The sequence below is a fragment of the Etheostoma cragini genome, chromosome 10, assembly GCF_013103735.1.
Source record: "Etheostoma cragini isolate CJK2018 chromosome 10, CSU_Ecrag_1.0, whole genome shotgun sequence".
NCBI classification, from domain to species: Eukaryota; Metazoa; Chordata; class Actinopteri; order Perciformes; family Percidae; genus Etheostoma; species Etheostoma cragini.
In genome coordinates, this window is record NC_048416.1 from 27619694 (window position 1) to 27632164 (window position 12471).

At 40.3% G+C, this 12471-nt stretch overlaps 1 protein-coding gene across 1 annotated transcript in view; it reads right to left on the reverse strand.

Annotated features, from left to right (window-relative positions):
* glra1 (glycine receptor, alpha 1) overlaps positions 1 to 12471 on the reverse strand; it is an 85673-nt gene that overhangs the window by 14250 nt on the left and 58952 nt on the right. Inside the window, exons 8-9 of the mRNA XM_034883872.1 lie at positions 11112 to 11326; positions 5922 to 6068 (exon numbers count right to left, since the gene is read on the reverse strand). Of these exons, the coding sequence (XP_034739763.1) occupies positions 5922 to 6068; positions 11112 to 11326 (362 nt within the window). The remainder of the gene's footprint in view (positions 1 to 5921; positions 6069 to 11111; positions 11327 to 12471) is intronic.

A 12471-nucleotide genomic window follows, 5' to 3' on the forward strand; every position in this document is an offset into this window, starting at 1 on the left:
CATTAGACTCACATTAGAAGGACTGGCTAGAGAGGTTAATTAAAGGACTGCCTCTCTCTCTCTCTCTCTCTCTCTCACGCTGTGTGTCAGTGGGCTTTCACTATTGCTAAATTTATTTCACAGCAGAGCAGCTGGGATTAATGGTGATGCTCTTATTGAGGGTGCTCATACTTTCAAGAATGAATTTTACTTTCCAGATCTTTCATTGTGATTGAAATAAGTAAAAAAGACCAGTGGAGCAGAATTAAAAACTGTCATACACTTATAAATGATTCCTCGATTTGGAGTACATTATGCAACCTTTCTCTCAGCAAAATCCAATGAAAATACCTCAAATATTCCTCTGTGTCTCTGAGTTTCCTTAGAAGTCCTTTATGTTTCTTGTGGAAAACAGAAAAGCTCCTTAATGTTTTGTAGCTGTCGAGGTTTGTGATGAGACCAGGTAGTGTGTGCACCAATGGTGGATTAAACTACATGTTAAGTTCCATACTACATGTACAAGTACCAGGTACTTGCATAAGTACCTCCATTTCAAGACACTTTATTGACTCCTAATCCACTACTTTTCAGGGTCAACTATTGTGCTTTGTACTTACAGTCATTTGTTTGATGGTTGTAGTTTGCAGCTATTTTTCAGGAGAAAATTTGTAATTATACAAGGGCCCATAAAGTAATTAAAATTATGTGGGATTAAGATACTGTTTAAATGTTAACTTACTATATAATACTATAAAAAGGACCGTGCTATATAGTGCGTACCATATTTTATTTTAAATATTTCAACTACAATTTGAAGTATTACCAGTTTTAATAAAGTAAATGGTCAGAATACTTGTGCTCTGCACTATATTGTTTATTATCTTCACCAGTAGTTTACATTTGTTTTTGATGAGTTGCAAAGTTCAGAGTTTGCAACTCGTCTGATTTGTTATTCCTGTGATTGATTAACTAGTAACGAAATCAATTGCCATTTGTATTGCATTTAAAGCAACAGTTCTCTCTTTGTGCTAAGCTAAGCTAGCCAGCTTCTGGCTGTAGACTTATATTTACTGGACAGTTATGAGAGTGGTGTTAATCATCTCATATAACTGACAGAAAGATAATAAGCATTTCCCAAATTGTCAAACTATTCCCTTAAAACCTGCCTTTCCAAATCTAATAAAGGTGTTGGAGTGTGCTGTAAATCAGCGGGACCTTCTTTTATTAAGAGAGCACCCAATCCTAAAATGTCTGACACCGACACCACTACTGTCAATTTGGTTTGAATCTAATTTGAAAAAAGAACCAAACTGTGTTAAGTATCCTGAAGGTTTATAGGAGTCACTAGAGATTGGAGATTTATTAAAAATGTTGACTGTTGTGTTTTTGTAGCTGTATTGTGGATTTAATTATTTTTACTATATCTGTCCTATTCCTAATTCACATGCTGTAGAGTTTAATCTGTTTTCATAAAACTTTCATTGACTATTAGTTTCCACTTTTAGAAAAATCTCTGTCATTTGGTTAGTGCTTTCATTAAATTGCCTGACAGGGCTACAAGGAAATGTGTGGCTTTGGTGTGAAAAGGCAGAAGTAACTGGTTAAGTGTGCATTCACATACATTTGCCCTCTTCTAAATGCTACGGGTAGAAAATCCTTAATAAAAAAAATCACACAGTGTGACACCTAAACTGACCCAGACACAGGAGAAGCCCATCAGTCACGTGTAATGAATGAAATTAAAAAAAAAAAAAAATTAAAATCAAAAATAGCTCCGGTTTTGTCCTAAAATCATATCCAACAATACAACATGACATAATCATAACACAAAATCATATTATGTAACAACCTGAGCACCTGACTTCACCTATTTTGTGATATGAGCTAAAAAAAAAGCTTAATAAGAATTCCTATGAAAGATGTTGACCTCAATTGAACAGACAAGCTCCTTTATTAACAAAACTGAAATGAACAAATGACCTAAATGCACCTCCTGCTTTCATCATGTGAGCAAAAACAAACTGTGTAACAGAATAAAAACACTATGCAAAAGGTTCAGTGGTGCCAGATGTGTGTCAATCCTGAGCCCGTGTTCCTCTCACTCTCTCCTCGTGCTGTTGGGGTGAGAGAGGGTAGAGAGACACAAGTCCCTTTTTACACACGTACTGCAACCCTGACCTTATAGAGACATTACCCGGTGGAGATGTATGTGTGTAGGCAAATGTTTGAATCAGTTGGATCGGACATTAAAGTGACTTTACACTGCCCTATCCCATCCCTAATACGGCTGTGTAACGTCCAACTGAGCCCAAAGCATAGACTGTATATAAAGAGGCCCAAAGTGTGAGAATTCACAGCGAGCAAGTGGGCATGTTGATGACATTTCTATCACGCGTCATTTCCATGAAAGATAAATGGAAATGTCAAACTTTAGAGACAATGAGATTTGGAAACTTCTGTCTGTCAGGTGCTGCTGCCGAAATCGTGTCTGTAGTTTACGACCAAACTACGAACCAACTGTGTGACGGCGGTGTAATTGGTGTCATGTCCTGCCTCCAGCACGCTCTACTCAGCGCCCCCCCCCTCAACCAGCCCTAAACCAATCGGAGTATTTTCAATAAGTGAGAACGCGTCTGACACGGACAATCTCCTGCTGTGTGTTACATGTGTGACAGGGAGACTCAGGACAATGTGGGCACCTGACTGTCCTATCCTATGAGGAAGCAGCAGATAGAGAGGCGTACAAACAGAGCAAGCGAGCGAGCAGGGCGGTCGGGGTTAGTGTCTGATTCACCTGAAAGTGCAGCGGCAGCCGGACTGCTAATCTACCTCTTCACCCACCATCACAGCTCAGGGGATTGGGGATTACAAAAATAGGATTTAGGATTAATACTTTTTTATTTTTCTATACCCCCCCCTCACCCCCATTTTATTAACTGTGGCTCATGTGGAACAGCAGGGTGTGACTTGTTCATCTAAACTGCATTTGAAATTGAATTTTGGTGGCATAAAATACTCTATTATTATGTCTCTGTTGGTGTCTGTGAAGACGGTTCCCAACCTGCAGGCCAGGATCCCCAAACCGGTCACAAGGTAAATCTGACGGATCACAAGATGATTACATACAATGATGAAAGAAGACAAAAACGTTTATTTTGCCCAGTGAAATCATTTGCATTTATCTTTTTGAGGAAAAAAAAATCCCACTGAAAGGTCTCTTAAGTAGCTGTTCTGGAGCTTTTAATCAAATAACACAATCTTAATAAGCAGAACAATTTGCTAGTTAGCTAGCTTCCTAAATTCTTTGCTTTTTGAATCATTGAGTAAACTATTAAAAAGACATCTCTTCACTCTTTTCGGACACTTTATAGACTGACAATCAGCAGATTATTTGAAAATAACAACCCATTAATCCCTAGTCCCTAATAATTATAACTGTAACAAAAATAATAATAAAGATGACAAAACTCAAACCTACTCCAACCAACATGACTCTACACCCTGAAGTAAAACAATCCAGCTTTCTCGCACAGTGTCCTCACTTCCTTGCGAGGACACTCGGCCCTCATAAAGACACACACGTACAGAAACACACAAACGTGCTCACACATCCTCAAAAGTGTCAAGTTCAATCAAGCAGCTCTAGTCATGGTAGGCACGAACACATGCCCTTCAACACCAAAATGCACGACAGCACTCGTGAGTGCACTCATGCATGTTCACCGGCTGTATAGATACAATCTCCCCATCTCACACACATAGACGGACAGACAGACAGACACACACAAATCCTGTGTTTACTGCAGGCTCATTGCTGCATTTCTTGTGTGGGCGTTTGAGTTTTCTTGCCCTCTACCTACACAAACACACAAACCACCAGTTTCAGTGCTTCAGTATTCCCCACAGGCCTGCCAGCTTTACTCCTTATTCAATACAGCTGCCTCGGACTGATAAATCCAACCAGACACATAGCATTGATTGATTAAATGCTTCAAAGACAAATCCAACGAAAGAAAGTACAGGAAGGAAAAAAAAACGGATACATTAACACTCCTCCAGGGGAAAATGTACATTTTGCTTTGTCATTTTCACTACATCTATGTTCAAATCAGTTTTGAGAAATTAAGTCTATCTTCAATCTTCAATATCAGTCTTAGGTTCATAGATAGTGAATTTATACAAATTATACTGAACAAAATTATGAATGCAACGCTTTTGATTTTGCCCCCATTTTTCATGTGATGAACTCAAAGAGCTTAGACTTTTTCTATGTACATAAAATGCTTACTTCTCTCTAAATGTGTGTTAGTGAGCACTTCTCCTTTACCGAGATACTCCATCCACCTCACAGGTGTGGCATATCAAGATGCTGATTAGACAGCACGATCATTGCACAGGTGTGCCTTAGGCTGGCCACAATAAAAGGCCACTCTAAAATGTGCGGTTTTGCTGTATTTTAAAGTTTTGAGCCACTTGCTTGGTTGTCCTTGGTTTTACCAAAATTATACCCAAACTCAGGTCTGATTTGGTTGCTGTTCTTGAGCTTTTGTTTAAGATCAACGTGGAAGGTTAGTCTCCTGAAGCTCACAGTTGGCCTCGTAAACAAAATCTGAGAAAGAATAATCCCACCTTGAGAAGCTTTCGAGGATACCGCAGAACTTCTTTCCAATGTCAAAAATATACCTCATCTAAATCCTTAAAGTACTATTTTGAAGGGTTGTCTGAGGTACTTCTCCATAGTCAGTGTGTTACTTAAGGTAGCACTAGCAGCTAGGGCTGGGTAGGTTTCAAACATATTCAATCTCAGTACCATTACCAATACAGTGACTCCAATACCGGTTCCTAACAAAACCAATTAATTAAACAAAAAGATATTAAAACATTACCTAATGTAATTGCAATATCTGGCAGGAAAATTTGATTTTCCCACCCATATTGTAAAGTTGACTATTATGTCAAAAAGGAAATCCAAGCACATTGATCATGGTATTAAAAACTAAGGACTAAAAAGCATTTAATCCTAAAAGGACTAAAAAGTAAGATTCCGTCTAATATGCACAAGTGCATTCTCTCTGCGAAGCACAGACACAACTAAAAAGACTTTAAGATCTCTGTTTCTAGTAAAAGATGTATTTCCAGAAGCAAAAGTTTTATGAGCCACGGGAAAAGTTTATTTGTTCTTTTTCTCCTCTTCACATTGTGAATCCATTATGAGACTCGTCTCTGTTTGCTCTACAGCTCGGCTTTTAATCGGGCTCAATGCTCTGCCCATGAAACATTGATGCCCTGTGTTTCTGCCTGGTGATGAGCTCCACACAAAGCTAATAGCAAACACGCTGGGAGTCTTTCAGATCGCCCGTGGACGGAAGGGGAGCAGGGAATTTTATTTTTCATCCCAAATGCATTCTTTGTGTTTCCAGCCAAACATCACCTCAAGACCACACAACAAACCCAAATATTTTATTCTGACGAGAGAAAGCGGCTGCCCGGCAGCGTAGGGCTTCCAACAACAGTGGTACTGCGTTTCATCCATTACAAACAACTCATCTGTGGTTTTTGATTCTGTGCTGTTCGAATGGTTAGAGGCAACAACACCAGTCTGAGGCTCGTGTGTGGATAAAACCAGCGCTGGGCCGTTTGTGCTTGACCATTGGAAAACAGGTTACTCTTTGTTCTGAAAGATCCTTTCTCCTTACATGCTTCCCATCTCTTATGTCCTCTCTAATAACCTGTCTTCATCTTAAATCCTCAAGTCATGTGTGAAGTTCAAAGCACTATAAGATGGTCTCATTGTGTTTTAGCAAATGTTTTGCTACTCACAATCACCTCCGTCACATAGATAACATCGCACTTTTTGAAAGCAACTCTTCAAGCTGTTCAGCTGACATGAACTGGTGGATAGATTAAAAATGGGAATGTAAACATTTCGCCAGAGTATTCACCTTCATGTGTCGTCGCCTCCGTCGGAAGCGCAGCAGCTCCTTGTGTTGGCGGGCGATGAAGTTGACGGCGGCGTACTCCAGCAGGGCCGAGAACACAAACAGCAGACACACGGCCATCCAGATGTCAATGGCTTTTACGTAGGACACCTGAACAGGGGGCAGAAAGGGTAAGAGGTGCCCGGGAGTTGTTCAGAGGCTTTTGTTTTTGAGGCTAATTGTGTCAGAAATAATTAAGATTACCAATATCATTCTTTCTTTCATTCAAAAAAAAAAAAAATTTGATTTGGTTATCTCACTGTCATGTGACCCAGATAATGTAGTAACACAGGGACCCAGCCTATGAAGTGAACCCGGCCTTTCTATTATCATAAAACCTTGAATTTGTCTCTGAAATGAACATAACATTGACAATTACCTTGGGACCTCAGATAATATTAGCAATTTAATGCAGTTAAACAAACAAATATTATGATGCAATATTATGATGCTCTGCATTTAAGGGCTGGGGGGGAAAAAGAGGATTCACGAGCTGTATGTATCGTGAAGTTTTAAATTGTTTCTTTTCCCCTTTTGGGTGACTCGGTACCTCCAACGCCAACTACATCATATCCAATCCAACAAAAAAGAGCAAAAGCAGAAAATTGAGAACATACATGTTATGTACGACTGGCATGTGATGGGCATTCTTCTTAGAAAACAATTTGTTTTTAGAAATGTCTCATTAAATAGTATATTATTCAACTGTTTTTTTGTTAAAGAAGGAAAAGAAAATTGCAACATTTCTAAAATGGCAATAAATTACAGAAATTGCAATACTTCCAAAATTGGCACCGATGTATTGTGAAAGAATCGAATGGGGACAAAAGCATAACGTCCCTGCCATTCTATATAGTTAAAAAGTAGGGCTGAGCAATATGAAGGAAATCAGATATTGCGATATTGTTGTCCCAATGTATATTGTATTTATGTATATTTTTCCTAATATTTCATTTAAATTTATATTTGTGCTTTGTGACAGATTTTGCTGCTGTAACACCGTAATTTCCCATTTTTCTTGGGGTCAATAAAACATACATCTATCTATCTCTCTATCTGTCTATCTAATACCTTGATGGCGATATTATAGGGTTGACAATTGGTGCTTTAACAAAATATCTTCACAAACGATATAACAAAACCCAAAATCTAAGACAATATCTAGTCTCATATCGGGTTATCAATATAATATCAATATATTGCCCAGCCCTATATAATACTAGATTGAACAGACTAAACATATGAAAATAAAACATAAAATCAGCAAACAAAACCAGTCGAATGTCAGCAGCCTCTACACACGAAGAGCGCGGTGTGAAGCGAGATGGACAGGAACAGGACTGTCCAGATAATAAGAGCTAAATGAAGTCTGGTTAGATCATTGTCGGATTGCTATCTGCCCGCCAAGTGCCATTATTCGAGTGCATTCACCCCGGCCTGTCATAACAACTTTCCATCTCCCCATCCAATTACACCGTGCAGCCTGAGAAGGAGATCCCCGCTCCGTCACAGAGAGAGAAAAATCACAATCAGCCGATTAAAATCCAATTAAACTATGACTTGAGATCACTTTCACAAACACACAATGCTTATCCTCGCCGCTCTGCCTTGCTGCGAGTGTGCGCTGCGTCTGAAGTAGAGGATGACACGGGAGTGGATTTTCACTCCTGTCCCGTCCCACTCCCATAGAAAGAAATCTTGTCCCGTCCCACTCCCAGACCAAAGTTTAAAAACTAATCCCATCCCGCTCCTGGTAAATTGAGTCCCACTCCCATCCCGCCCCTGTTTAAACTGACTCACGCTCCTGTACCGCTCCCATTTGACGGCAATTTTCGCTTGATGAACGAAGCGATGTTTGGCTGATTCTTTCCCGAATTTGCCTTGCAAGTGTGCCTCTTCAGACCGCTCGTCCCTGAATCACTTGCGTACTTGACTAAGACCAAGCATGCACCGTCACATTCTACTCTCATGAACTTAATTAATATTTCAGACTTTCCTACCAGTTCTGTGAACTTAATAGACACGTCATTACTTCTGACTTTGCGCTGTAAATATTTTTTTGCCACATCGACTTCTCCGCGGCTGTTAGCTCCCTCCATCGCTGCTCTTTGAATTACGGCGGTAAGCTGTGACAAAAAGACCCGATGGCTTCTGGGACGGCTGGGTCGTGTAGTTATTTTTTAGTTGCGTTACATTGTAGGCGTATTAAAAGGAAAACTACAAAATGGTGCATTCACTTTTTTTTGCATTTAGGTGCATTTAGATTTTGCACCTAATCGTCTTTGCTATTGGTTGATTCCCGCTCCCGCCTGCTCCCGTTAACCATTTATCCTGTACCGTCCAAATCCCGTGTTTAATAGTAAATATGACTCCCATCCTGCAGGAATCCCACGGGAATCCCGTGACCCGTGGGATTCCCGAAAAAATGTCAGCCTCTAGTCTGAAGCACAGTTATCTTTGAATGATCACCCCCCCCAGAGCTGATGAGGCCTAAACGGCCAACTTGGTATGATTGTCATCCAGGCAGATGGAGAGAGAGAGTGAATGTCAGAGAGTGAGGCAGGGAAAGAGAGATAGAGAGGCAGAAGATAGAGATATAAAAGTAGTTAAAAATAAATGAATAGATTTTTAACGGCTTTTTTTTAACGGCATTTAGGAATCTTTCTTTGTGTGAAATGATTATGAGAATGAGAAGTCTCAAAAACAAAGTTTTATTTTTTTTTATTTTTTTTTATTTTGGCATACAGAAAAGGGACTTATCTTTTTTCCAACGGCAACTTTTACTTCCTTAATGAAAGTCTTTTTTCCTCTGAACAGAAGAAGAATGTGTTGGAGATGTGTAAATCAGGGTTGCAGGCGGGTTTCAGCGCTTAAACTGCAGTTTTAGGATGCCCTTCCTTTTTTTTTTTACTGAGTAGTATTTAGTTTCGGGTACTGTTTGTGTTGCTTTAGCATGTTGTTTTGTAGTTGTTTGGATGGAAATATAAAATTAGCTCAATGTATTGCAATCAAAAGCAGATTAAGAAAAATGAAAGTCAAGAACTTTGCCATTTTTATTGTTTTAAACAACCTTTTCCATTTTCCTACCTGGAAAACCTTACGGATGTACTAACTAACACAACATCCACCCCTCTCTGAAAGGTGGTTGAAAGGCATTGTGGGAAAACAAACCACTGAGGGACTGTTCGGTATTTATGGAATGGACCACCGAGTAAAATAGGGGAGGGTCATGTCTTATTGTTTTTTGCTGAGGGGAGGGTCACCCAACGTTTTTAGTCTAGTTTTTATCTCATTAAAGTACAAGACTTGTCTTTAAAGGCAGGTTAATGCTGCTCAATGATATTTAAGTTAATATGTCCAACCTTGGCAGTCTAATTATTGTGTAGAATCGTGGCAAATTTCTAGTTTTTTCTAGACTTGTTCATACCTGCAACAAACAATGCTTTTTGTTGAGTTAACCATAAATGATTAAATAAGAACCTAATGTTGTATTAGCATCATCTACTCTGCTAAGTAATATTCCTTTCCTCGTGTCCTCCTTTCTGACATGGTGCAGCCCTCCTCTGTGGCATGTGAGTAGAGCCGTGTGTTTAGGTGTGTGTGTCTACTGTCCATCACACACACACACACGCACAAACAAACACAGACACACACACATGTACATATGTGTGTTTGTTTGAGCAGTATGCCCACCTAAGCTCAGCTGTGCTGTGTGATCATTATTGTGACAGCTGAACTGCAGAAGAATCACGGTTCACTTGTTCAATTTTTAGAGCGCATAAAAACACCTAATGTCAAAAACACTGTGTGTGTGTGTGTGTGTGTGTGTGTGTGTGTGTGTGTGTGTGTGTGTGGGGGGGGGGGATTACAGCTTCCCTGGACATAATTATACAATCCTACTGGCTCACGTAAAGTCTGAACGTTTTTTTCCCCTTCCTTTAATCTGAAAATCCCTCACAGGAAAAGATTTTTCTCTCTTTTTAAAAGTTATTTTTCTCATCTTTGTTCTCATTGAACTAATGTTGAATATCTCTTTTATCAGTTTTCCCCCTCCCCTCCATTTCTTTTTGCCATCCATCCATCTGTCTGCCTCTTTGCTACCTTTCTCCTTTCACTCTCCTCACTCTAACAGAAATGGCGTTTTTTTTTCATTACACCGTACCTGCTCCACTCGTATCGACCCTACTGGCCTTTTTTGTGTTTTTTCATTATGAAAAAAAAGTCCCAGGTACTTGCTAACAGGTACTTCTTTTACTACAACCTCCTTCGAGGTTTCAAGCGATCTGAGGCTATAGCAGAAGGTGACGTGAAAACCATCAGAACACTGATTGGTTGGAGAGATTCATCACTAATCACCGCGTCATCATTGCTAGTCACAGATGGGGTCTGTGCCGAGAATCAAAAACTACACACCTCCGACGCTCTGTGTTTGTCGCGTTAGGTCACGGCAGTTTCCTGCGGCGGCGCTATGACGACCAGCCACGCTCGCCTCACGCTTGAGTACTAAGTATGCAATGGAAAATGGAGGATGGGGCACCGCGGCAGAGCCGAGCCGAGCCGAGCCGAGCCGAGCTGGTACTAGCAGTGGGTAAGCGCCAAAATTGGTCAATGGAAAGAATTCATTTTGTATCTCTCCCTTTCTGTTCCCCTCCTGCCATCTTTCCTTGATCTCTCCATCTTTTGCCCCCGTTGTTCACTGTAAAGTTTGTCGAAAGTGATGTAGTGTAGCGTTTAATGTGGGTTTGGTTATTATGGGATGGATTCCTTCATTCTGTGAACTTGACTTCAGCAGAGAATAACAAAAATCGATCCTAAAATGAGTAATGCTGTTTTTGCCAAATTCCCACCCGTATCTTAAAAATAGTAACATCTGACATTTCGTGCATCTTCTTAGGTGGCAGGAGTGAAAATGAGTCATCATCAACATTTGTTATGTCGTGGTTTCGGAATGATGAAGACCAGATATAAAACGGGATGTCGGCTCTACATGATGATTTTTTTATTTTTTTATTTGGCATCTACCAGGGTTTTCCCAAATTATCTACAGATTTTCAAGCATTTTATTTCTTTCTCCTGGGTGAGCCCTAGATTTGAATGTTTACGTCTGGCCACAAAAGCTGATAGTACTGAAGAGTGCGTTTGATTGGTCCTCACCTTGGGCAGGGAGGCTCTGGAACCAGAGCTTTGCGTGGTCATGGTCAGCACGGTGGTGATGCCCAGACCCACCCGGGCGGGCGCGGCGTCCATGTTGATCCAGAAGGAAACCCAGGACAGGATGACGATGAGCAGCGAGGGGATGTACATCTGGATCAGGTAGTAGCCCATCTGACGCTCCAGGTGGAAACGAGCCTCGATACAGGTGAATTTACCTGGAGGGGGAAGGAAAGGGGGGGGCGGCAAAAGATTGTCGTCAGTCAAAGCAAGGAAGCTGTTTGTGGAAGAAGAGAGGAAGTAAGATATATGGAGAGAAAAGAGAAAAACAGAGAGATCCAATGGAAAAATGTCACATTTGAATTTACTCAGATTAATGAGGGAATGAAAAGGAGGAATCCAGGTGTTGGGGGGGGGAATGAAAACAGAAAAACGATTAGTACTGGAATAAGATTCCCATTGTCGCTGGAAACCATCGCAGTGTCATTTATGTTAAATAAACCTGATTAAACACCAGCACGGGAGAATACATTAGGAACTGTGCGATTATGAAGCAGATGCTAACCCTGCGTGTGGCGGCATCTTTTGGCTCTCTATATAAATTATGGGACACAATCATTCATTATTATTATCATTAGGGCATTATTATACTTTATATAGTGACAAAGAGGAAAGACTAGAGAGAGGCAAAGACCTAAAGAGACCTGGTTTAAAGAAATCCCAATAAACCAGAGCACGTTTTTCTCCCATCCCAAAAAGCTGTGTGGACTAGCCAGACCCTCCTCCTTCTCTTCTGTGGAGGAAGGTCTGGCAAAGCGAGACTAGACCATCTTCATGTAAAAAGGTGCAGAAAAGCCTTTGAGATAATAAGAACAAAGGTGGTTTACTGTTACCGTTCGTCCAATGCGTCCATGAAGGTAGCACGGCTTTAGTTTTGCTTTCTCATTCACATCAACATCGCTGATGCTACACTGACTGAAACTCAACATTTGAACACGTTTCTTTAGTTGGTTAGCCGGTCTAATGAAATAAACTATAACAAACCCATAACCATGACAGACGAGGGGCTGAGTGTCTTAAGTACAACTTCTGAGCAATAAAGATGTACTTCTAAAAAAAACTCTAAGCCAATCAGGGTTCACAAAGAAAGTACAAACCTCCCGTTATGTTTTATAAGGGAAAGAAAGACTTGCACCCTCTAAAAGGCTACTACATTCTAATGAGATGGCTCATGATACTTACAGCTTCAAAGATATTCACAACTCCGTTAAATTATATATTATATTATTATATTATTCCTATAGCCAACCATTGTTTCAGTAGGTGTCCTGTTTTTTTAACATGAACATCTCATGTGCAAATG